Consider the following 26,716-nt stretch of genomic DNA (forward strand, 5'->3'; position numbering starts at 1 on the left):
CTGGGGATCCCCAATTTGGAGATTGCGAACAAGGCTGGAATTATTAGATTCATTTGGGACCTCTTCAATGTTTACACAAACAGACTGTGGGTTAGGTGGTGCCACTCTTATCTCCTGAAGTCTAGGAACCTATGGACATTGAACTACCCTCAGCCATGCTCTTGGAGTTGGAGGAAAATCCTCCAACTAAGGCACCTTGCTAGACCACTCATAAAGCACTCTATAGGCAATGGTGCTACAACATCCTTTTGGTGGGACAATTGGGCTCCTGGGGGTCCTTTAAGTTCAAGATTTCCAGTTGATTTACTCACTGCAGCTGGCTTCAATGGTGCAACAACTGTGGATTCTTTCATTGTCAACAACAAATGGTCATTCCCTGTCTCTCTCACTGGTTCAATACCGGAATTGCTCTCAATACCTAATCCATGCTCTTCTAGAAATGACAGTTTGAAGTGGACAGCTTCACCAAATGGCACCTATTCATTCAGACATACTGTGGCACGTATGGTTGGTGACCTTCCTATTGTCCCTTGGTACAACCTTGTTTGGCAATCCCCAACCATACCAAGAATGAAATTCAATCTCTGGCTGGCTGCTCAATGCAAACTTCCAACACTCGACAGCAAATTTACGGCTAAACACCATAACATTTGCCCACTTTGCAACATATCAAGTGAGTCACATGATCATTTATTTTTTAATTGAACCTTCACTTCCCCTCTATGGCGTTTTATCAAATACAAGAGCAACATTCACACTGCGATTACTAATTAGGAGAATCTTGTATCGTGGATTAGTACCGAATGGAAAGCAAAAACTCCTACTAACCTACACAGGAAATTATGCTTATCTGCTTTGGTATCTCATACCTGGGAAGAGAGAAATGCTAGAATTTTCAAAGGCCACAAATCTTCACAGAGAGTTGTCTGTGTAAAAGTTTGCTCCATAATAGTGAGTATTTTGAAGTTAGGCTGTCTGAGAGAGTGCACTTCAGCGAAATTAATCCTTACGGATTGGAATTTATCCCTTTCATGTTGCAGGCCTCCCCCTTGGCCATCAGATTGAGTCATCAAGGCTTTGCCCCCCTTTGTCTTAACCGGAATGTTTTGTTGCTCACCATTAACTATAGTTAGTGGTAGTTTCTTGCTTTTATGATGGCTGTCCTTGTCTGGGCCGGTTTGTCCTTCATTGGGCCTGTTTCGCAGCCTTAGGCTTGCTTTCATTTTGGGCTAAGCCCTCATTTTGTATACTACCCTCATTAATGGAAATTGCTTAAATTTTTGAAAGAAAAAAAAAAAAAAAAAACAACAACAACAACAACGACCATGCAAGATTATTTTAATATTATTAATACAATGATCTAATTTATATATATTTATATATTATTTTTTTATAAAATTTATATTAATTAAAAATAAATAAATCGCGAGGAGTGTCCATAGATATCAGAAAAGTGGATATTGACTAAAACATTTTAAAGATGGATCCGGCAAAGCTAGTAAACGCCGAAAATTTCATAGTAATTGTGTAATTGACTTTCCCACCAAATAAACAGTCTCCACTTGTGACAGTGACACACTCACCTGGATGGAAACCCCAATCCAGGATACTTCCTAGTAATTCACGCTCAGTGTTCATAGAGTAGATGACATATATACGATTATACATGTATTTGTATGTGTATCTGTGAATGTGTCTATATATATATATATATATATAATGTACTAAATCGACGACTTGGCAGAGAAATTCAAACTCAACCCTGATTTTCAAACCATGGCTTTACGGGTCCATTTGAAGCCGTTGCTTTTTCTCAACCCTAGACGCGTCTCTCTGCAACTTCCTCTCACCTTCTCCATCAAAATACTCGGCAGCGTAGGTACGCGTTAATTCTCTCTCTCCTCCACTTGTTTGATGTTGTTGGATTATTGTATGTTCTTTAGTACATTTCCATCTTCACGCGTTTGTTCCGCTAGTTTATACAGTATTTATTAGTAAAGAATGTCAAAAGTATCAAATGGGTACAATTCACTCAATCTTATTAATTAATTGATTGTGACAAGCCCTATGTGAGTATATTCTTCCTAACTTGGGTGAATCCAAAAATTAATACAAAACACACACCCACACACACACCCACACATATATACGTGTATATGTATGTACTTATGTGTATATTGTATTATGACAGTTAAGGTGATTTTGTTGTTTGGTGTAGTATGGATCCTGAGCTTGACTTTTTGTTTTTTGTTCCTTTCTTTTTTTAGCGCGTTAATTGTAATTCAATTGAAGCTTCCTTGTACTTTCAATGTGACGGGTTACTTCAATGCCTTTATATACAGTTTGAGAGTTGCAGTTTTGGGTTACCTGTGTTTTAGTCTCTGGAGTTTTGTTGTTTTTCAGCTGGTTAATCATTCAGTTATTGGGGTTTTGATGGCTGTGAAGCGGCTCTTTGGCGAGGATGATCTCGGCTCCGACGTTCCGAGCCGGGAATCCAAAAGATTTGCAAGGTGGGTGGTTTAGTAGATTGGGTTTTGTTTTGTGTTTGAATATGTTTATATATATTTTCTAAGAAATGGTTTTAAGCTGGGTGTTGTGATATTTGTGCAGTGTTGTTACAGATGTGATGAAAGGAATTTCAGTACAGGAATTCGCAACAAGGATGGAGCCTTTTTTTCGAAGTTTGGTAGGACGACTCTGTCTACTCGTAGAGTCTAATTCAATCCATTTTCAGTGAATTTTAATTAACATTTCTGCTTTGATCTTGATTAATTAATTAATCAAATGCTTTACTTTTTGTAGCTCTTTCAATTAGTATTATATTTAGTTCAATTCCAGACCTTTGTGCTAAGATTTTTTTATTTATTTTTATTTTAATTATGAATAATAATAAGTTTGGACTGACAAATTAGGTTGTTCTTTGAGTCTTCTATAACTTTGATTGTTAAGTTTGTTGCTTTGTATTTCATTATTTTATTATACTTGGTGTCCGCTCCATAATAGCTCCAAGTTACTACCATGTCAAGACATTAGATTTGTTATGAAGCATTTTGGAATACATGTATCTGGTTAAAATGACTGAAGTAATCATATTTGAACTACTTCGACTTTCAAATTTGTGTTCATTATTTCCTAATCCTTTTGTCTTTGATAGGTGAGGGAGGAGGCTGAACGTGCAATTCTACGCTTTCATCACTCCTCTTCAAGGTTAGTTCTTGGTGCCAATTATTCTTTTTGCAATCTTTCCAGATAATATCAGTGTCCAATGGTTCTTCTTGTTAGATGCTTTAAGCATTACGAGATTTTCGATCAAATCAAATTTGATTTCATTGATCTTTTTTGGGTTATGTGGACTGGATCGATCATGTTGAGTTTCATCAGTCTATTAATGTTTCTTTCTTGGAATAAACTTCTTATAACTGTTGATCTTGTTTTCTTCAAAATCTTTTCTCTGATATCCATTACCACAGTCTAAAATGGGTTTTCATATGCTTTGTCACAGACCATCACTTAATCAAATCGAGTCATCTGGAACAAGTGCTTGGCAGTTGCATTTTGTCACCAAATTGCCCTCAACCCTGTTCACAGGGAGCAGGATAGAATCTGAGGACAATAAACAAGTTAAAATAGTTATAATTGATGCTTTGTCAAAGAAGATAATAACATCTGGTTCCCTATCTTCAATTAAGATTGAAATTGTTGTCCTGGATGGTGATTTTGTTGTTGATGATCAAGAAGATTGGTCTGAGAAGGAGTTCAATGCCAAAGTTATACGTGAAAGAGAGGGCAAAAGGCCACTGGTGACTGGGGATAGGGTAATTACAATGGAAAATGGAGTTGGCTATATTGGTGATATCAGCTTTACGGATAATTCAAGTTGGATAAGAGGTCGAAAATTCAGGTTGGGAGCCAGAACTGTTCAAAGCATTTCCACTGAAGCAAGAATCAGGGAAGCAAGAAGTGAAGCTTTTATAGTAAAAGATCATCGTGGAGAGTGTAAGTTTTTCTTCCTCACTGCTTTCCCTCTTCTTATTAATGAAAAACTTAAATCTTTGGCTCCTTTATATTAAATATTCCCAGTTGTACTCACTTCTACATAAGTAAACACCTGTATATATCTACGTCCGTATACATGCTTATACAAGTGTTTAAAGTGCATTTTCTAAGAAATAATAAATTATTGTCAAAGTTTCAACCAAACATAGGGAAATAAGAAAAAAAACAATTTTCATGAAAAATATTTACTGGTGTGAAAATATTTTAAATTGAAATAAATGTAGCTGTGATTGTAACAACATCCGTTTATTACTTATATGTCATTGTCAAAAAATTTAGTTTGTTGGTGGGTTGATCTCACAAAGTCTACTTAATTCAATCAATAAATGAGTACTTCGATGAGTGATTGAATTTTAGTTCTCACTCAGTTGACTAGTTAAAGCAAGTACTTGACTGCATAGCTTGATTCAAAACTACTTGCATGCCTTAGATTTTTTCACTCAGTATTAAATGTTTAGTAAATTTAAGTTAATAATCATTTCAAATATATTACTAGATCATGTTAGAATCTTTACGTTATAGCATTGAAAATTAGGTTCTTGATAAATTTTGTTTGATAGCTAAAATAAGTTGCATCTTGAAATGTTCAGAATATATACAAACACACATAGGTACACACATTAATTCATAACCTAGTCTTGGCTTTTGTACACAATTGTTTTTGTGTTAAATCCAACCTGATGAGCGGTGACATATTAAGTACAAGTTTCCAATTTTTAAAGATGATGTTAGCGGTAGGTGGAATTCTGAGACTGAGAGGTGATTTGTTAATTCAGCTTATAAGAAGCACCACCCTCCATCTCTGGGTGATGAAGTATGGCGCTTGGAAAAGATAGCAAAAGATGGTGCATTCCATACACGGTTGGCTGATAAAGGAATTCGCACCGTGAAGGACTTCCTTCGGTTCCGTGCCATTGATGAATCATCACTGCGCAAAGTAAGAGACAATCTTTTCTTTTTATTTTTCTTTCTTATCCTATACTGTAAACACTAGATGTACGTAAGCAATATATATAGAAAAGTTCTTCCCAATGAATTCACTAACCTTGTAACTTTGAAGTTGCAGACACTTGGTGGTGGGATCTCTAACAAGTCATGGCAGGCAATCATAGATCATGCTACTGCTTGTGTTTTAGATGATAAGATGTACTTGTACTACATGGAGGCTGAAAGAGTTGGGCTTTTGTTCAATTCCATCTATCATGTTATAGGAGCAAACTTTGACGGCCAGAATTACCAGTCTCTGCATACACTCAACTCATATCAGATGGTTAGTACTTTTTGCCTGGAATTTGTTTTGATTAATAATTATTGTCCTTTCTCCTTAACTTTGTCTCAGTAGATCTTTCTTTCAGTGATATTATGTCTTTGTTTTGGTTGGTTGGCAAAGGATGAGCATGCACATGTATGGCATACCTCGACTAACATATATAGCAAAGACTTTTCAAACTGTAACATACGCTGGTGTAGTGATTAGGAATATTGTTAATTCGTATTTCTTTTTCCAATTTGATTTATGGAAGGGGAAAAATTATGTTTGGTTTAATTATTATAGAATACAGATCCATTGAAATTGCATCACACTACGTTACCAAGATTCTCTCTGGCCAACATCAGTAAGTTTGGACCCCTTGTTGACTAATTGCATCAGGACTCTCGAAAACCTTCAAACAGTCATTGATGCAATTTTCTTTAGATGCTTGCTTTGCAAAATTTTGTCTTGTTAACTTTAATGCTATCTTTCTTTCTTTTTATTTATTTATTATTGTTACCTTTTCCTAATCAAATTATTAACAATATTATCATAGTAAGACTTTCGTTTTCAACATTACATATTTGGAAGCAGAAAGGTCATTGTAGAGTAATGAATTTAACGATGGTAGTACTTTAGGCTGGTATATGAAAACAGATTTGTGTGTCCAGTGTGGGTACCAGTCCAAGTATAAGAGGACATAGCTAAATATTAATTTTCAAAATTCTCCTTTTATTTTCTAGAGTAAATTGATGATTCAATGTAAAAAGGGTATTTAATATGGATACTCATTTTAAAGCAATAATATAGTAAAAAGATATACTAAGAAAATTTTATGTGCAATTATAAGATAACCTTGAATTACGGGATATGCTTGCTAAACACATATCTGTCCAGATTGCCGGACACATGTAGTGTACCATACCCACGTGTTTTGTGCCAAGGACATAGAAACTTCCCTTGTTAGAGTCCATGTAACATAGAATTTAGGTTTTTGTTTTTCCGTTATAGATGGGAGATGTCTTGTTGTTTGGATGGCACTATTTATGCTCCAAGGGTTGTAGTCCAATAGAATCTCCTTAGCTCCGAAGTGGTAGGTTGAGGATTCTATTCCCATAGGTGACATAGGTGCATGTGTTATTTACACAGGACAAAAAAGATAAAGACATTCCCCCCCAACCAACATCTGTGATTGACTCTCTAGTTAACAAAGGAATGTTGAGGGTTGAAAATGATGGTGCCATTGGAGCAAGGATACTAGCAGTTCTGGGAAAGAGAGAGAGAGATAGAGAGAGAGTGGAATTTGACTTGTATGCAGATTGTGGTTAGTTGCCAAGCCTATTTAGGCAATGAAGTGAGAGTTCCACGCAAACACAGAGAGAGAGAGAGAGAGAGAGAGAGAGAGATATGGTTTAAATTGAGTAAGCTGAGAAGTTCTCTTCTAGGAAGAGGGATTTTTAGAGTATGGAAGGTTTCAAGTTGCAATATAGATTAAGAGTATGATATCCATGGATTTGGATTGGAAGTTTAAAAATTCACTACAGACTAACAACATGTGGATGGCAAGCCACTACATCCTTCACGGCTCACGTGGTCACACCCTTGAATGGAAAGCTTAATTGTTCCAATTGATGTTCTATAGTGGAAGAACTCACTATAGTCGTTTGTGTCCACCACATGCATACACACAAATAGCAGCAAACATCCAGGCTTCATCACTTGAATGGAAAGGTTAATTGCTCCAATTGATGGCTTTGAATTAAATGAATTCCACTTTTGCCATCATTAGTATCATCACAAATAGTGTATTTTGCTCTTAATTTGTTGGCTTCTGATTTTAATCTGATCAACTTCAATGTTCATTCAGCGGCAGGTGCAAGATTTGAAGCAGCATGCTTATAAAAATTTGAATAACTTGGTTGAAATTAATGAGCCATCTCTTGTTGGCCCTTCATTGCCATTATCAAGCCTCCAAGACCAGTTTGGCAGTCCAAATTTAGTTCAGGATGTTAATTTCCCAGTTTCACAGCAAGGTACGAAATTGTCGAGCTTTTCCTTTTTTATTTTTTGGTTATTTTCTTTTCTTTATTTCTCTGGTGTTACTTGAATTTCGTAAGTAATACATAGAAGTGAGGTCCTTTTTCGGTGAATCAATAGGCAATTCAACAATTCAGTGTCCTTTCCCATGAAACAGTTTTATTGAATCTCTGAAGAGATTTTTATCAGAAAAGGAAACATTTGAAGTGGCCTGATAGGCTGCAAGGGTCACCCAAATGTGTGAGGTTTTCTTTTTGCAATGTAGACTCAACATATTGTCGATTACAGTGAATTATGAATTTCCTTAGAACTTTATATAATCAGTGAGAATTAAAAAATGCAACAGATTCAGTAAAGGGATTTAGTCTGTAGTAGGTTTAGGCACATCAGCTGTGTCTTAACGAGCCTAGGGCAATTTGGTTGTCTGTGTGCCTTTAGGGGTGTTTACAACTTTATTCACGTCCTATATGCTGGCTATAGGATATCAATATGTTTAAAATCCACTGATACTCTTCTGTAGTTAGTGATTCAAGTTCACGGTTTTCATTTTCCAACTCATATTTGCATCTCTAAAAGTCTCTGAAACCTTTGCACAGATCAGCTGGAGATGCAGCTGGGTTTCAATCATACAACTTCAACCGGCTATGGCTTTGAAGTGGAAGATGGTAGTCAATTAGAGGTTTCTATGGGACTGAATTGTCACCCAGTGCAAGCTTTCCTTCCAATGCTGAGTAACAATTTGGTGGTGACTGATTCTTGCCCTGGACCCTACAGTGAAGCAAACAATTGGGCTCCCGGTGGGTCTCTGGGTCAAGTTGTGCAGATTGGTCACCCAATTCCTGAATATAATGCTCACTTGGAAACGTCAACATGGAAAGGGAATGGATTCTTCTTTCCTCCAAGCAATGGAAGAGTTGGAATTCGTTCATCTAATTTTGGTATCCAGATCTCAAGGAATGGAAAACCTAAAGTGAGGTGGTTTAAGGTTCGGGCTGCCTTGAAGTGGGGGATATCGGTTAGGCGGGATGTGGCTGCTAAAAGAATGGCAGGGCTCCTTTTACCTAAATGTCTAACCTACAGCTTTTAAGAAGCTAAATCAAAATTTGTGGAGGTAAGCTTCTCCTTAAAGGATTAGGTTAGTTTTTGGAGTATGTTTTGATCCACTTTAGCATCAAATGCAAAGGAAGGTTCTTGTATATACGTAGTTCATGGAAGCTAGTAATAGCATGATCACACCACGTCCTTTTTTATTCTTTCTTTCGTTTACGGTGAGTCAGGTTATATAATGTCAGTTAGTCTGGATGTTGCTGCTAAAAGATGGCAGGGGTTCTGTTTCAATTCGAGACTTACGAGCCCAGGAAACAAGCTCCTAGTATCATCTGAGACTTAGTACAGTGGTTTTTATTATTTTTTTTTATGTCCTCTTGCAATGTAGAGTTCTGTTTGCATCAAGTGCAAATTTGGTGTCTGTACATAATAAGTGTTCAGATGAATACTGTATTGTATTTGAGATTTGAAACTTCTACTGTGTTATTTGCATCGATCGGTGTTGTGTAATGATCTCTGTTGTCAACTGCATTGTAAAAATGGCTTCTATAATTCTGCTTATAACATTTATATTTTATAAATGGATGTGCAATTATGACATTATTTTTGGATGATTTGCCATAGTTTAAATTACACTTGTTCTCAGGCAACTTTTTAACTCCATAGACGTTCTAAAGGCTATATTTCTATAAATTCCATCAAAGTTCTCAAACACTTCACAATTCTTCAATATACCATGTATTATGCAGCATAACTATAGCAAGAAATTTAATGTCAAACCAAGCAAATGCACATTGAATCTGCATAATATCAAAAACCATCCAATACTTATTTACTAATCATGCTTAATTCGAAAATTGAAATCAACTAATTAAAAAATATGAAAAATCAGACCATAAACTCTCAAAGGTTACCTATACGTTAACTACTACTTTGCTAGCCAAGGAAACAAAAATCAGACAATGCATTGCGGTTGAGGGAAGATCTCATGAATAAGCTTTCCCGCCATAAAGCTGTAAGCCTCTTGCGTGAGATAAACTCCATCCCAGCTGATGAATTTGTTTGATTCAACACAAACCGGAGCATCTGGACCTCCACACATTCTTGAATTGAAAAAATTTATGTTCAACATAAATTTGTTTGTTACTGTGACATGTGGAATTGAAATGCGTGGACATCCAATAAAGTTGTGACATGTGGACTTGAAATGCGTGGACATCCAATAAAGTTGAACATTGAGAGAACTGGGAGTGACAGGTGATGAGATGTTGTTAGCTGCCAGTTTTAGTGTTGATAAAGCCGTAGAGCCAGCGACTGCAAAATTCACTCCATGTCTAAAGTCAGCTGCAATATTCTTGTACGGATTCAGAAACGGAAGTCCAAATGCCAATGTTGTCAAAATATGAAAATATAATGCAGTTTAATTAGTAATAACTTAAATATATATATTAAAATAGAAAAAATAAAAAGGATATAGTAGCAAAGTAATATTTATGAATCACTGAATATGTAAAGTACTATTTCTGTATATATTTTTTGTAAGGTTTGTTAATACATGTTTTAGGTTCTAACTTCTATATTGCAGTCTTAATGTTCATAAATTTAGCCTTTATATATATCTCAAAACATAACACAAGTATTAGTTTTGCATTAACTTAAAAAACTAAGATATATAGTGCTGATTAAGGAAAATCGTTTAGGGAAGAATTTGGTACCTGCAAGGACAAAATAATTCACATTATTATTATTATTTTTCCTTAATTTTTGTATTATATATAAAAACAAAAAGAAATAACAAGAAGAAGATCGAAAAAGCATGGATAGTTTATCATAGTTAGATACTAACTATGTCCACACTGATTAGTATTCAGAATCTAAAACATATTAATGATACAAATAAAGTTATCAAATTATATAAAAGTCGACATGTGTGTGTATATATATATATATCCGGTAAACAAAAGTTGACATATATTTTGGATACACTATATTATTCAAATAAAAAAGATTCATTAGACTAACTTCTAAAGAAATAAATAAACAATTAATGAAGTTATATCAATTATGAATTTATGATACAAATGAGAAAGGAGCGAAAATCAACGACTTTTCAAAGTAGTCGATCATGAGAAGTCCGTTTGAGCATTGACCGGTGGCATTGTTGAAGAAATTCTAACCATATGGAACCAATAGGCAAAGCAGCTCCAATTGGAGTCTCACTAATCAAATTTCTGGTGTCGGATATGGAGTCTCCGGGTTGATATATCTCATCAAAGTTGCAAATCTTCAAGGGATGAGCATTGCAAGATTGAGGAAGATGAAGAACGGAGAAGAAGCTCACGAGTGTCACAAAAACACAGAAAAACACACTATTAGCATTAATGGCCATTGCTCAGCACCAAAGAGATCTCCCAAACAAGTTTTTTCCTAAACGTATACTCTATAATGTGTTGGGGTTCTAATATATATATATATATATATATATATATAGTGAATGAATTCCTAGTTCCACACTGAGTGTGGAATAATGTTTCTTGAAAGCAATTCAAATTCTATATTATGGACATGGATTAAGTTTGTTGTTCTACGTACAAAAAGTCAAAAATATCCCTACTAGTTAGCTATGAACAAAATTAATTTAAGGGTATTCATGTAATTTTGTGAAGGAAAAAAAACATGAGTCATAGACATCATCCTCTGAATGTTGAAAATTTTCAATTAGAGTTGAATTGCGAATTGGATTGACCCAATTTGAGTTCAGCCCGGACTTTAAGAATATGGACCCTAGTTGAACATGGATGCAAACAAACTGAAGCCCATTTATTTGGTGTACTATACCAATCTGAATTTAATTTTTTTTTTGTTAGGTGAGTGGAACAAATCTGAATTTATTTCGAACATATTCAGTTCTTTTTTATTTGTTTTTATGTTAAGATCGGGTAGTCCCCGTTTTTGGTTCTTTTATTGCAAGCTAATTACACAATGGGATCGACCAAAGGGAGGGATAGAAAGTTGATTCTTCGAAAGATTTTCAGCTTTGAATAGAGCATTTTAGGAGGATTTCATGAAACAGAGGAGAAAGCCGAGAATAGTTCAAGAGAGAACAGAAAGGAGAGAAGTGAAGAAGTTATAAGAATGAGGTTAGAAAAGTCATTTCAATATTTAAATTGGTCAATATAAAAGTTAAAGGGTAAAAATGTTAATTTATTATCATTGGGGTGTCTTTGTTAGTTGTATCAAATTTGAAGAGATGTCTTCGTTTAAAAAACAGATAAGTTTCATCTGTGCATCATTTTCAAATCTTCAAAAGGTATTGTTGTACTTTATCCTTTTTGTTTTTATGTTTTTGTAACAACCCGAGTTTACCCAACCAACTTGTTTGAAAACTTTGTAGGAATTGGGTTGTATGGGCCCCTTTGGAGTGGGACGCATAATGTATTTGGTTGCCTTGCGGGCTGTTTCGGCTATGTAATTATTTCAATACTTGTATCACAATTATACACACACCGCCAGCATTATCAAGGTGGATTTTTAGCCAAAAATTCAACGCGTTTGTGTGTGTGTGTGTGCGTGTGCGTGTGTGTGTGCGTGTGTGTGAGTGTCTGCTTTCAATGACCTAACCACGCTGGGACAAGTTGAACTTTTAATTTTTAAAAATTTTGTATAAAAAGTTTTTTATATTTATATAATTATTCCTTTAAAATTTGACAGCGCGCAGCACACACACGTATATAACTAAAAGTTTATTCACGGTTTTACAAAAAAATAGAAGAAAAGAATATGATCATGACACAATTGTTAATATATATAATATATCTATCAATTTATCACTTTTTCAAAAAATATGATACATATTTTTTTTACTTTTTTAGAAAATATGATATATTTTTTTCTTTTCCAAAATATTATATTATTTCCCACTTTTCAAAAAAGAAAAGAAAAGAAGCATTTCATCAACATATTCTATCACAATTTTGACTCTACCACAAACAAATAAATTATTTTCATCACATCTTCATTCTTCAACATTTTCCACAATCCAAACAAAGCAAGCAGATCAACCATTTACCATTAGACAGAGATTCAGTCAGTCATACTGCAGTGCGGCAGACAAGTAATCTAATATATTTTTTTATCATCTAAATTTACGATTATTATTTCATATTATAATTTTAATTAGAAAAATTATTAGTTATTACTATCAAAATTACTTTAGGACCTGTTATTCTTTCAAAATTTACACAAATTATTATTCTCTAAATAGGACATATAATTTCTTTTTATTTGCAGCCCAAATCAATGAAATCATATATTCACTTACTCTATCGAATTTTCTGATTGATTGGATTATCTGGTTATAACTTATAAGGTTATATTTTGTTATCATGGATTTTATTATTATTATATTTTTTACATATGTGATATATTAGAACAGTTACAGTAACTGTGTTATTTTCTTTTTCATATCTTCTTGATTCATTAAATATGATTTTTTTTTTTAGTATATTTAATTAAATGAACTCAATTTTGAAACAATAATGAATAATGTGAAAATCGTTGAGAATGTACTAAATAGAAATATTATGAATCAATGTTTTAATTTTTATATATATTGTTTTGGTTCAAATTATATATATCTATATATATATATATATATATATATATATATTATTGCTATTAAAACTTACCCCCACATAAAGAAATTCCTGGCTACGCCACTAGATACTTTTGCTTGTATTAATTTATTCCTCAATTCACAAAATAAATTTATTTTTTAAACACTCTATTTTGGGAGCAATGAAAGTAATTTTTGTTAATAATTAGGTTGATTTTTACCGGTCTCATATTAATAGTTAATTATTCTTTTTAGGTACCCCAAATTAATTTTTATTTAGATATGTCCCCGCTAAAAAGAATTTTTAGTACAAAGAGCATTGGCTGTTTTTTTAACCGAAAATTCCAACCAAAGTCTTCTTATGGTACATTAATGTTGGTGGGATACTTTTGCTTGTCTCCACTCACTCTCCCTCTATCTCTCACAACCCAAATATTTAAAATTCATTTTCCTGTATTAGCCCTGTGAACTTCGATCAGTTGAGCCATATATTCAACCACCATATAGACATCTCAGGAGATCACAGGATGAGCCACCCATAAAAAGAGTAGTAAAAGAAAAGATGAGGACAGTTATAAATTTCAAAATAATAGCAGGCAATTTTATTAACATAACCATACTGTATGAGAGATCTACAACGTTTAGAAACGACAAGCAAAAAATTGGACCAATTGTTGGGCTGATGTATCCCTGTTGAGTATGTTGGGGCTTGGGCTGGTGGGAAGTGGCCCACTTCTATCTTTCTTTCTATGTTTAATATGTCAAGGGTTCAATGATGGCCCACTTATTTTTTTTTTTTTCGGTAAATAGCTACAACTACTGTCTTCAGCTACACTATAAATAGGAGCGAGGAGGTCTCTAACGTTGAAAATCATCGTCCCGTATAGTGTTTTTAGTAAAATCCAATTTCCACTAAAACCAATCCTTAACATCTCCTCCTTAAGATGAGATCAATTTCTATGGTTGCAGTTGGTGAAAGCTCTCGAGATGGCACTGAGCAACTCCCACAAGTAAGACGAACTTAGTAAATGTTTATTACTTCCATATATGCACCCAACACTAGTCTTCTTAATTCATCTGCTGACAATTAATTTCTACTCTTATTTTGCATGAAATATATATATGTGTGTCTTTTTTGTAGGGTGAGATTGATGCACCACCACCATCTCGGCAGCACTCGATAAGTAGGGAACCTCTTGAATTGGATATCGAGCAGGGGTTGGTTACAGTGACTCCGAGCCAAATGGATCGGAACAGAGTCCAGGGCACCGAACCAAATGATGATGAGATGAATTTGGGGAAGATGTTCCTTGCGATGACTGGTCAAGCGGTTGTTTCTTTGACGACCTACACTCAGAACGGGACCTCCTCTTACTTGGCTAAAACGAAGTGGGCTTCCTACTTTGTTAAAGCAGCCATTTCAGTTGGATTCATTGTTATTCTGATTGCTTTTTTTCTCCATCGTAAGGAGAAATTAGTGGCAGCTGATATCTTTCAGATAATAGGAATCATTGCTGTGGTATGTGCCTTTATTGTTGCGCTGGGAGCCTCGTTCATTCCGGCCTAGATTAATTGGGGGGCTTTTGACCTTATAAGCATTCTACGATTTTTCGTTTGTTGTTTCTAAATATTGCAAATCTCTCATGTGTTTTTGAAGTAACACTCCATCATCAGATATCCTTTCCTCTGTTCTCTCTCTTCCCTTTCTCTCTCTCTCAGCCGCTCCTCCCCTTCCGATCTGCTCCCTGCTCTCTTCCATGGGAGTGGGGAGGTGACCTTGCTCGCCTCCCAGGTTAATAATCTAGTCGTTTTTTGTTTTTGTGTGGCTAGATCTGCTTTTGTTTGGTTTGTTTCCGGTTTAATAGGGTGGATCTGTTTTTTTTTGGTCTATTTTTGTTTTTCCTGGTTTGATTTGATCTTGTGCGGAGGCATCTTGTGAATGCAGTTTTGGAGTTGTTGTCTTGACCTTTGGTCACTCTAGTTGCTGCTCTTATCTCTTAGTGGTTTTAGTTTTAGAGCGGTAACTTTTTCTCAACAAATTTGGAGCTTATTTTTTATTTTATTATTTAGCTTCATGATTTGTATGCCTTTATCTAGCTTAGTTTATGTCTCTGTACTGCGACTTTGATTTGGCCTTCGTGTCTACTAACAAAAAAAAAAAAATAAAAAAAAAAAAATTCTCTTCTTCTATGTGTTATCTTTCAAAAAACATCTCTCATGAGTATAATTGTATAAAAGCCTACACACAAAAACGCGTTGAATTTTTGGCTCAATAATGCTGAGGGGTGTGTAATAATGCCGAGGGATATAAGTAAACTTTTGTTAAATCTACACACAAAAAATCGTGAGATAGAGGGAAAGTGTGAGAGAGAGACAACCAAATGTACCATCTCTTTCTTTAGATAAGGATGTAACATTGAGCTTTGTTGGTTGGGTAAGTAATTTTTTTTTAATTTTTTTTTTAAGGTTAAATTTCAATTATATATATATATATATATATATATGTATTGAAATAATTACAAAGAAAAACTAAATATGAGTAGACTTAGTACCATTAAATAACAAAATAGTCTAATTTTAAAGTTCATTTTTCAATTTGATTGAATTAAACAAAATAATTATATATACATCAATAATAATTATTAAGGTCCAAAACACCCTCCAAACTTTTATTCTAAAATATCAAAATATCTTTCGAATTATATAATTTCAAAATGCTAAAAGTCAATTAAGAAACTATCAAATCGGTAGATCCTGTGTTCGGAAGGAGCTTTGAAGGAGCATGAGTGAAGAAAATCTGTGAAGAAAATCAAATTCATTGCAACAAGCATGACAAACAATTAGGGAGTATCTTACAAATCTAAATTTATTTTACATGCATTTTTTTCCTCTTTATATGTACTATTTACATGTTTCTCTCCTTTTTATCGGTGGAATAAATTTTTTTTTGTTCTAAAGTAAGAAAGAGAGACGCTTTGTTTATAAATATGACAATTTAAGATGTATTTATAAATATACAAATGAATTGTTTTATTAAATGCCCAATTGAAAAAACAAAACACTCTTTGAAGACACAAAACACTACTTTCTGATCAAGTTTAGATTACTGAAGCCTAGCATTTCCACGTCATCTGAGCAGATTTTAGTCCGACTCAGACGTGGCATTGCCACGTCATCTCCTCTATTTATGCGAAGAATCCCCTCCTTCTTCAATTAGATATGGTCTGATTTTTCCATTCTTTTTTTCTTCTCTCTTCAATAGTAAATTTTGGGATCAACCCTAGATGTTTAGAGTTTTCAAATAGATTTTCACTCTTCAATGAGACTCTCTCTTTTTCTTCAATTAGATCTGTCTAATTTCAAAATTTTCTTATGGGATTGAAGGTGCAAATAATTTGTTTAACTAAAAAGCCAAAAGAATAAATACAACTCACTCAAAATAAAAGAATAATTAACAAGAATAATTCAGAAAAAAGCTTGTAATGCTCAATGCCCTTTATTGGAGGTCTATGCCTCTATTTATATACAAAAAGATAATGGAATTATGGTAGGACTCGCCTTACTTGTCCTTCAATTCATTCCATTTATAATTCTTTACCTACAGAGTTCTTTCCTTTTGTAGTTCTTTCCATGCAAGTCTTTTTCTATGCAGAATTTCCTTATATGAAGAATCCTTAAGGAAAAATACTTTGATTAATTTGAACTGGACTTGAATTAGGATGTGATTGGGCCGGCCCACGAATCAAGAGGTTAATGTGAATAACCTTGGGTCGATGGCAACTTTAGTTGGACTTAGCCGAGATCGGGTTTTGATGGGCTGATTTGGAGATCAATTGGGATTTTGATTTACTTTAATGACGTGACTGATTCTTATTGGAGGGGAGATTTTTCCCTCCATACTTTGCCCCCAATTCCGTCCTAAATTGAACTACGGCTCCTAGTTAGAAGGGAATTGATTTTCCACGGTTGCCAATTTTTACAAGAGGCGATTTGAGAAGTGACCATTGACATTCTGACCAAGGGAATCCTTCAAAGCTTGCTCTTGCCTTCACTGCGTTCATTGCTTCGTCGTGATATCAGGTTAGTTCTTCATCCATCTTGTTCACCATTGATTCCGTAATGGAGGAATTCGAGATCCCCAAGGGGGTGGAGATTGTTGAATACCCAAAAAATGCTGATTTTAGTTCAGGTGAGGGTGTTGGAGAGAATGAATTACTTTTGTCCGTCAGGCACCTTCATGCTCTTCGTTTTCCCCTTCACCCCTTTTATCACCTAGTCTTCAACAAGTTTGGTATTGCTCCTCTTCAAGTAAACCCTAACTTTTTTCGAACGAAGGCTAGAGAATCTTGATTTGACTCTTGCTGACCTATTGATTACTTATACTATTTCGAGACACCAGACCGAGCTTGGCCGCTATTACTTTATTTCCTCTCTTCAACAGAGGATATGTACAGATCTCCCCTCTTCCAAGAAGAGATAGAAAGAGAGAATGATTATCGTTAAGGGAAATTGGTCTATGTCTCAATCGAAAAAACTTCCTATTCCCCGCAAATTTGGGATATTAGGTATAGAAGATTTACCTTCTCTCCATAAAAAATGCTCTGGTTGCTTCCCATGTCAAGTTTTATTGTTTTGTCATACTTACGAATTTCTTAGTGTTTTTCCAGCAACGTTCCCCTCTTTTGTAGCTAAGAAAAGGCTTGCTTTCCTCGAGGAACAAGTTTGGAACGACCCCCCTTCTGCAGAGGACCTTTTTTATTCATCCAACCTTAAAGATCTTGCTTCTAGTGTTTCAACTGTTGATCTTATGGATTTGTCATTCCCTTCATTCGATAGCTTTCCTCTAACTGAAGAGGAAAAGAAGAAGGCTGAAACTACCAAGAAGAGAGCAGCAGAGGCTCAGCTCCTTGCAGTTATTCGTTCTACCGAACACGAAAAGGAAGTTGAAGAACTTCCTTTGAAGAAGAAACTTAAATTAAACCCTTTTTCCACTGACAAGAACAATTAACCTCTCAAAGAGTAAAGGGAAGAAAGCTGACGAAGCCGACCTTGAGGAAGAGGTTAGGGCTTTTGTCCTAGCAGAAGCTGGAGAGGCTTGGAGGTTCACTTTCTCTAGGGCTGACAAATCAGTTCTCCATTTTGGAGATTCTGTAGTCATTGATCCATCTGCTGCATTGGCAGTTGCTCGTGGGATGTGGCTGCCCAAAGATGAGGAAATCATAGGCAACATAAGGCTAGAACAACTGCTTCCATCTGCCCCAGTTCGTGCCATGGAGGTTTGTCCTCTTTCTTTATACATTATTCTCTTATTTTCCCTTTTGCTTTGCTCACCCCATTATTAATTATGTAGAGTTTGTATCATAGCATGGCCTTGTGTGCAACTGCTGAAGCTCAGTCAATTTTCATCTGGAAATTAGAAAATGACTTAGTTGCTACTGAGAAGAAGCTCTCCCATGCACTCATAGATGTAAAGATGGCTTATGACGCGAGGGATGTATACAAGGGACGCCTTGCATCCGCTGAAGCTAAGCTGAAGGAATTGGAAACTGAGAACTTTCGATGGAGGGATGCAGGTAACACTTGCACAACTGCTAGAAAACAAATGCAAGATCGTTATTTCTCCTTGGTGTGCTTGTCTAGTGCGAGGGCATTTCGGTTCGGCTTTGCTTAAGGCTCAGGCGATAAATCAAAGGATCCAAACGCTTTTGACGCAAACATGGAGGTGTCATTTCCCTATACTGAGGGTCCAAAGGCCCAAGAAGCTGAGGTTTTATTCGTTGAGATGGTGAAGTCTCACCAAGGGAATCCTCCACTTTCAAGCTCCTCAGTTCCTCCAGTTACAGCTTCTAGCCCAAACGTGGTTGATGCTTTCGATTCTGCTCCTTTTGATCCCAAAATGAAGTGAATTTATATAATATTTGTCTTGAACTGGTGTATTTTGTTCTGTAAACAATGGTAACTTTAACTCTTTCTATTTGATACATCTATCCTGAAGAGTTTCCATATTTTTTAGTATCTCAAGGTTGCATGTTTTCCTGAGTAGTTTTCCATACCTTTGAGAAAAGTTTGTTCTCTTTGGGACCTTCGGACTTGTTATGCTTCAAAGATATAGAAAATGAAAGATAACAAGAAGAGAGTTCCCTTGACCATCAAGTCACAAACTAGAGATTGTTATTTCACTCAGTGATTTTCTTATTAAGGGAACCCTTCTTGTTGACTTTCTGCTATAACTATATCAATGTTTTCTTGTTCTTGTATTTTTTTGATGTGGGACAAACTTTTACTGGGGCCTGAGAGTGGGACATCCATAAAAAATATCTGCCCCCATTTGGGTTTAAACCCGTTTGTATACCTTCAAACCCTTGAGGTCCGAGGTGTTAAGTTCCTCGGCAATTGTATATGCCTTAAAGGAAAATTTTAATGTCTTCGGGCTCTTGGGGTCTGAAGCGTGGGGTTCCACGGCAATAGCGTATACCTTAGGGAAATTATTTAATACCTTTGGACTCTTGAGATCTGAAGCAAGAAGTTCCTTGGTGATGAAATATGCCTTAGAGGAATACTTTGATGACTCCGGGTTCTTAGTGTACGAAGTATAAAGTTCCTCAGTAATAGTGTATGCCTTATAGGATTTTTATCTAATACCTTCGGACTTATGAGATCCGGGGCAAAAGGTTCCTTGGCGATAGGAAACGCCTTAGAGGAATTACTTAATATCTTCGGATTATTGAGATCCAAGGCTTGAAGTTCCTGGTCAATGGGATATGCTTTAAAGGAATATTTTAATGACTTTTGACTCTTGGGGTCCGAAGCATAGAGTTCTTCGGTAATAGCGTATGCCTTAGAGGAATATTTTGAGGACTTCGGACTCTTAGGGTTCGAAGCATAGAGTTCCTCGGCAATAGCGTATACCTTAGAGGAATATTTTGATGCCTTTGGACTCTTGGGGTCCGAAGCATGTATTTTATCGATATCTTCAGATTTTTGTGGTCCAGAGTATGGAATTCCTTAGCAATGATATATGCCTTAGAGAAATTTATTGATGTCTTCAGACTCTTGGGGTCCAAAACCTTTAAAAGAGGAAGAAGCCAAAAAAAAGAGTCACAGAGACTATGTAACGTTCCATACATGTGATTAGAAGTCTTGTCGTTTCTGAGACTCGTTTTATGGCATTTATTGACAATATGATACGGTTATATTAACTATGCACTCTTTTTATTTTTAGTCGATGTGGGACAAAAATAAAGTTAAAACTTTTGGGCAGAAATCCTAGGATTAAAAAGAGAATTATTGTACAGAGTGCTCACTGGTACTAGGGCTTTAAACACAACTTATGTTGGGCCGCTTTTGTTACCAGTAGGCCCACTTTGCAATACAGTTTAAATACTTTAATTTTTCCTGATATAAAGGAATGTTTAAAGTTACTTTTTACCGATGTGGGACAAAAATAGAGAAAATATTTAAAATATAAAATATTTTCTTTCTCGTAATATCAATAGTAGGGTATATGTTTTGTCCCCTATGACGAAAAAGGAAATATTAACAAATAGCTCCCATATCGACTAAGAAGAAGCAACTAACATATTTGTGGGGATGAAACTTTCATAAGGAAGATCGTTAAATACACGGTACTATAACTCGTTGTGTATCCAACGCTTTTCATTATTTTTTAAAATATTATTACATCATAAATTAACAAAAAGAGCCTGTAAAAAGATGTAGTAAATAAGAGATACTTCATTACGTGGGCCACAAGCAGCTTTATTTTATAAAGAAACATATAAAAATTGACGAAACTATCTAATGGTAGTACCTTTTGAGGTGTATTGCATTCCATGGGCGTGCAATCACTCGCCCATTAGCTTCAGCTAGCCTGTAAACACCTTTTCCTACTACTTCCATAACTCGGTAGGGCCCAATCCAATTTGGTTGCAACTTTTTTACATGTGCTGTCTCCTGCTTCAGTACCCAATCTCCTACTACAAAGCTTCTGAACCTAATTCGCTTGTTGTAATTGTTTCGCAACTGATGTGTCCGAAGAGTTGGGATTGCTGATTCTGTTGGGATGACAGCTTCGGATCCATAAGTCATTGCAAAGGGACTCTCCCCCGTTGGCCTTCGTGGAGTTGTTCGATAAGCCCAGAGCATGCTGGGACGATTCTCACACCATTTAGACTTGAGCTTTTCCAGTTTCTTTTTCAGACAGTTGAAGCTCGTCCGATTAGTTATCTTTGCCTGCCCATTCCCCTGAGGATGGCTTACAGCAGCCAACTTCTGTCTGATTCCATGCTCGGCAAAGAACTTTCTTGTGCCCATGTTATCAAAATTCTTTTCGTTGTCCATCATTATGACCTTCGATACTCCAAACCGACAGATTATATTGTTCCACAGAAAGCTTTTCACTTGCTTGTAAGTCACACTTGAATAAGCCTTTGCTTCTACCTATTTTGTGAAATAATCCGTAGCCAATAATACGTATTCCTTTTGCTCCAGAGCTTTAGGTAGAGAACCTACCATATCTATTCCCCACTGATCGAATGGCTATGGATTTGCCATTGTATACAGATCCTCAGCCGGTTGATGTTTCATTGGGCCGTAGCGTTGACATTTGTCACATCTCCGGGCATACTCCTCGGCATTTCTAGCCAAGTATGGCCAAAAATATCCTTGAGTTAAAACTTTATGGGCGAGGGCTCTTCCGCCAAAGTGGTTGTCACAATCTCTATCATGTACATGTTTTAATACGTCGAAGGACTCCGTGGGAGTTAAACACCTCAAATACGGGCCTCAGAATGACTTTTGGTATAACTGATTATTAATGATGGACTACTTGGCTGCTACAAACCTTACTTTTCTGGCCTCATCCTTTTGATCCGGAAGGATTCCGTTTTTGAGATAGCTTTCTAATGGATCCATCCAGCTCGGCTCTCTTGGAATAGCTGGGATTACCATTACCGGCAGCTGAGGACCTAACCTAGGTTCTTCCAAGGTGTCAATAGGCACGATTCGTATTAAATCTTCATCCGAGGAGGAAGCCGTTGCAGCTAGTCTGTCTACTTCAGAATTATTTTCTCTTGGTACTTGGTGAAATTCGATTTGATCGAATCCACGCGTAGCACTTTTGACAGCCTCCTTGTACGCCTTCATTCTTTCTTCCTTTGGTTGATACTTTCCTGTTACTTAATTCACAATGAGTTGTGAGTCACTAAAAACTTTTAAACAGTTTACCTAGAGTTGGCCTACCAGCCGAAATCCAGCTAATAAGGCTTCATACTCAGCTTCATTATTGGTAGCAGGAAAATCCAAACGGATTTGCTGTTGTAACTTCATTCCTTCTAGAGTTATGATGATGATCCCTGCCCCTGCACTAGCCAAGTTTGAGGAACCATCAACATGGAGTTCCTACTATGGTTTTGGGAGTTCTAGCTCTTTAGGCTTATCCTCATACTCCAGGAGGAAATCGGCCATGGCTTATCCTTTGTGTGACACCTTCGGCTCATAAGTTATGTCAAAAGAACTAAGCTCGATTGCCCATTTTGTAATTCTTCCTTACAGATCTGGCTTAGAAAGGATAGCTCGCATAGGTTAATTTGTGAAGACCACTATGCGATGAGATTCGAAGTAGTGTTGAAGCTTTCGCTTTGCATATACCAAGGCTAGTATGATATTTTCTGCCTTGCTATATCTTGTTTTTATATCAATCATTGTCTTGCTTGTGTAAAAGACTGGATGCTGGTTTCCCCCTTCTTCTCGGATTAAAACTGCACTTGCGGCTGTGTCAGAAATTGCTAAATACATGATGAGGACTTCGTCAGGCTTCGGGGCACACAAAATAGGGGGGTTAGTTATGTAATACTTTAGTCTAGCAAGAGCTTCTTGCTGCTGAGGTCCCCATATGTCTTTGTTCTTTGAGTGTATAGCATCAAAGAAAGGTTTGCACTTATCAGACAACCGGGATATGAAGCGACTGAGAGCTGCTATTCTGCCGGTTAGGATCTGCACTTCTCTGCGAGTTTTCGGCTCCTGATTTTGTACTAATGCTTGGGCCTGTGCCGGGCTTAACTCTATCCCCCTTTTGTTAACAATGTGGTCGAGGAATTGTCCTGAAGAAACTACAAAGAAGCATTTGGAGGGATTCAACCTCATATTATATTTTCTCAGAGTGTCAAAGACTTCTTGGAAGTGCTTGGGGTGATCTTCATTCTTCTCACTTTTGACCACCATGTCGTCGATATAAGCCTTGACAGTTTTACCCAGCATCTCATTAAAGATCTTATTGACGAGGCACTGGTAAGTTGCCCTGGCGTTCTTAAGTCCGAAGGGCATTACCCTGTAACAATAAGTTCCCTTTTCTGTGATGAATGATGTTTTTTTTTTTCATCCTTTGGATTCATGGGAATCTGATTGTATCTAAAGCATACATCAAGGAACGCTAATCTCTCATAGCCTGTGGTAACGTCCACTATTTAATCTATCTTTGGTAGCGGGAAACTATCTTTGGGAAAAGCCTTGTTTAGATTGGTGTAATCTATACATACCCTCCACTTTCCATTCTTCTTTTGGACCACAACTACATTTTAAAGCCACTGTGGATAACACACTTCCCTGATGAAGCCCGCTTGAAACAACTTGTCAACCTCTTCAGCAATGATTCGGTTTCTCTCTAGAGCGAATGTCCTATGTTTTTGTTTGACTGGTTTGTATGAAGGGTTCACTTTTAGATTATGACATGATACCGAAGGGTTGATCCCTGCTATATCCAAATGGATCCAAGCAAACGTATCTGCATTTCTTCGGATAACATCTATTAACACCTCCCTCTCTTCAGCTAAGGGGGAAGAACCCATATAAGTGACTTTCTGTTAATTACTAAGGATAACTTCTACAGATTCCTTGGTGGGCTTTGTTGTTTCTGCCTCTGTTTCTGCTTCCGAATACTCGGGCAGAGGGCTCTGTAATTACTATTTAACAACACCTTCAGGGGCTGTATCTGATTTGGATATCTTAACTCATTTATTTGCTTCCTTCAGTGTCAACATGTAACACTCTTTTGCAGCAACTTGATCTCCCCAAAGGTTAATGACTTCTTTTCTATATGGAGATAAGTATCGCATCACCTGATATAGAGTAGATGGCACTCCATTCATTCGGTGAATCCAACCTCTTCCCATGATGAGATTGTAGGAAAGATGAATTTCTGTCAGAACAAAGTTTTCTTTCAGTATCCTTTTTGCAGCAGTGACTGACAGATCGATTACCCCAATAGGATCCACTTTCGTTCCATTAAACCCCATCAAGGGACTGGATGTAGCTCGAATTGACGATGCTGGGATCTCTAATTGCTCAAAGGTTACCTTAGTTATAATATTGACACTACTGCTAGGGTCTATCAGGACCCTTTTAATCATGCAGTTGGCTACAAGAAGACTAATAACGAGTGGATCTTCGTGGGGAAGCTGAACTCTGGATAAATCTTCATCTCCGAATCCGATATTAATACTGCCCGAAGTAATGGTATTTATCAAGGATAACTTCCTTAGCTTGTGGACGGCCCTCAGTTTGGAGCGATACATTTCTTCTGACTCTTGGTCTTCCTCCGACTTTCTATGGATTGCATGAATGACCTTTATTTAATTACCTTCTACCTTCCAAGGATTAACTTCCCTCGGCATTATATGCTCCTTTGGCCCGAGATAATCTGCTAGGTCTTATTTGGCTATTGTGTTTTCTATCTGTTGCTGAAGGGATCTGCAGTCATTGGTTGTATGCCCATAATCCCTGTGGTATGCGCAATGTTTGCTTTTATCCCTCTACTCCAGGGGTTACCGCATTGGCTGAGGGACTATGAATCTTACTTAGTTTTCCTGAAATAATCGAGCCAGTGTATTACGGAGAGGTGTTACTCTATCCTCGGTCTTCTGTCTTTTCTCTAGTATTTGAGCAACTGGTGCTGAAGCATACTGATTTCTTTGAATTTTTGAACTTGAAACTTTTTCCTGAGGCTTATTTTCTACCGTGATGAGGGTGACATGTTGTGCTCGATGGGCTACATTCTCTTCAAGTCGAATGTAAATTTGTGCCCTGGCATTAAGAGTTTGCATATCTGGATGGGAGTATTTGACTAAAGAGGTATGAAACTAAGTCCCTTGGATCATACCGATCTTGAATGCTTCCACAGCCGTCTTAGGATGACAATCTGCTATCTCCGAAGCCTCCATGTTGTATCTAGACAGGAAATCCTGTAACGCTTCTTCTCTCTTCTGTCTGATAATGAAGAGACTAACAATAGTCTTTCTCTACTTTTTATTGCCGCAGTATTGTGCTAGGAACATGGCGCACAAAGTTTCGTAGTTCAGGATAGACTTGTGTGGCCTATTCTTGAACAATTCTAGTGCAACTCTTGTTAAACTAATTGGGAAAACTTTGCACATGAAATCATCATTGTGGTTTGATAAGTGCTTAAATGTTGCACATTTCAGCACCTAAACTAGGGTATTTTAGTCCTTACATCTATCGTGGTTATCTAGAGCCATCTTCTAAGAGTAATGATCGAAGTGACGAGAAGGATCTCCAGTACTATCGAACTGAGTGAAGGACGGCATGGTGAACTTTTTAAGTCTGTCGACGTAATATATCTGATCAGTGAATAGAGTCTTCACCAGATATGCCTTATGCTCTCTGGCCATCTCAACGGGTGTTTAAACCCTCAGGAGCTTCTTCTCATCAAAGATCTCCTGGACACCATCTTGAACGTCATTTGTCCACACTGTGAGTTTGCAACTAGATTTAGCATGTTCATCTTGCGTGTGATGAGGGTGGTTGTCTGAAGCTACTACCTTGTTTCTTGTCCTCTACTCCTGCCGACTCTCGTTGGCTTAAACTTTGTTAACGGGAGGAATATTGTGGTTGGGGGAAGCTCCTGCTATATTGACTGGTGGTGGCTGTGGTGCTATCTATGCTATGGCCATCAGCTGCGACTGTGGCTCCTCCAATTGACATCCCGAATCGTAATAGCATAAAAGATTTCAATTCACTTGTGGGAATATATTTCTATACGTCTCCCACAGATGGCGCCAAAGTGTAGGTGCAAATAATTCATTTAACTAAAAAGCCTAAATAATAAATACAACTCACTCAAAATAAAAGAACAATTAACAAGAATAATTCAAAGAAAAGCTTGTAATGCTTGATGCCCTTTATTGGAGGTCTATGCGTCTATTTATATACAAAAAGATGATGGAATTATGGTAGGACTCACCCTGCATGTCCTCCAATTCATTCCTTATATAATTCTTTACCTACAGAGTTCATTCCTTTTGTAGTTCTTTCCATGCAAGTCTTTTTCTATGCAGAACATCCTTATATGAAGAATCCTTAAGTAAAAAGACTTTGACTAATTTGAACTGGACTTGAATTAGAATGTGACTGGGCTGGCACACGAATCAAGAGGTTAATGTGAATAACCTTGCGTCGATGGCAACTTTAATTGGGCTTAGCCGAGATAGGGTTTTGATGGGCTGATTTGGAGATCAATTGGGATTCTGATTTACTTTAATGATGTCGCTGATTCTTATTGGAGGGGAGATTTTTCCCTCTACAGGACCATACTGGGTATAGATAATTGACCCAAGAACCAAAATTTTAGTTTATCCTTTATTTTTTTTTGGTAAACAAATCATTGTAGATAAAAAGATGAAGCTTAAGCCACTGTA

The 26,716-nt window shown here is 36.6% G+C and overlaps 3 protein-coding genes across 5 annotated transcripts; 1 reads left to right on the forward strand and 2 right to left on the reverse strand.

Moving 5' to 3' along the window:
- The first annotated feature begins 1,695 nt into the window (after nt 1–1,695).
- Nucleotides 1,696–8,973, forward strand: LOC132294557 (calmodulin-binding protein 60 B-like). Of its 3 annotated transcripts, XM_059792462.1 has the most exons (9): nt 1,696–1,879; nt 2,404–2,510; nt 2,611–2,686; nt 3,155–3,207; nt 3,503–3,996; nt 4,833–4,993; nt 5,117–5,326; nt 7,176–7,341; nt 7,942–8,973. In XM_059792462.1, exons 2-9 carry the CDS (start codon nt 2,434–2,436, stop codon nt 8,430–8,432), a joined length of 1,728 nt encoding a protein of 575 aa, XP_059648445.1. In that variant the 5' UTR covers nt 1,696–1,879; nt 2,404–2,433; the 3' UTR covers nt 8,433–8,973. The 3 variants fall into 3 exon arrangements, with proteins under 3 accessions (XP_059648445.1, XP_059648443.1, XP_059648444.1); XM_059792460.1 differs by lacking the exon at nt 1,696–1,879 and having other exon boundaries at nt 2,176–2,510; XM_059792461.1 differs by lacking the exon at nt 1,696–1,879 and having other exon boundaries at nt 2,179–2,510; nt 5,123–5,326.
- An 11,831-nt stretch (nt 8,974–20,804) lies between these two features.
- On the reverse strand, nt 20,805–22,151 carry LOC132295951 (uncharacterized). Its single transcript, XM_059794208.1, has 3 exons — nt 21,850–22,151; nt 21,558–21,645; nt 20,805–21,446 (listed from the first exon to the last, which is right to left on the reverse strand). Exons 1-3 carry the CDS (start codon nt 22,149–22,151, stop codon nt 20,805–20,807), a joined length of 1,032 nt encoding a protein of 343 aa, XP_059650191.1.
- Nucleotides 22,152–24,013: 1,862 nt separating this feature from the next.
- On the reverse strand, nt 24,014–24,577 carry LOC132295952 (uncharacterized). Its single transcript, XM_059794210.1, has one exon. The coding sequence runs from the start codon at nt 24,575–24,577 to the stop codon at nt 24,014–24,016; it is 564 nt and encodes a 187-aa protein (XP_059650193.1).
- Between the last annotated feature and the right edge of the window lie 2,139 nt (nt 24,578–26,716).

This window comes from Cornus florida, unplaced genomic scaffold, assembly GCF_030987335.1.
Source record: "Cornus florida cultivar Cherokee Brave unplaced genomic scaffold, ASM3098733v1 CherokeeBrave_3.0.0_Hap2_Chr02, whole genome shotgun sequence".
In the NCBI taxonomy this organism is placed as follows: domain Eukaryota; kingdom Viridiplantae; phylum Streptophyta; class Magnoliopsida; order Cornales; family Cornaceae; genus Cornus; species Cornus florida.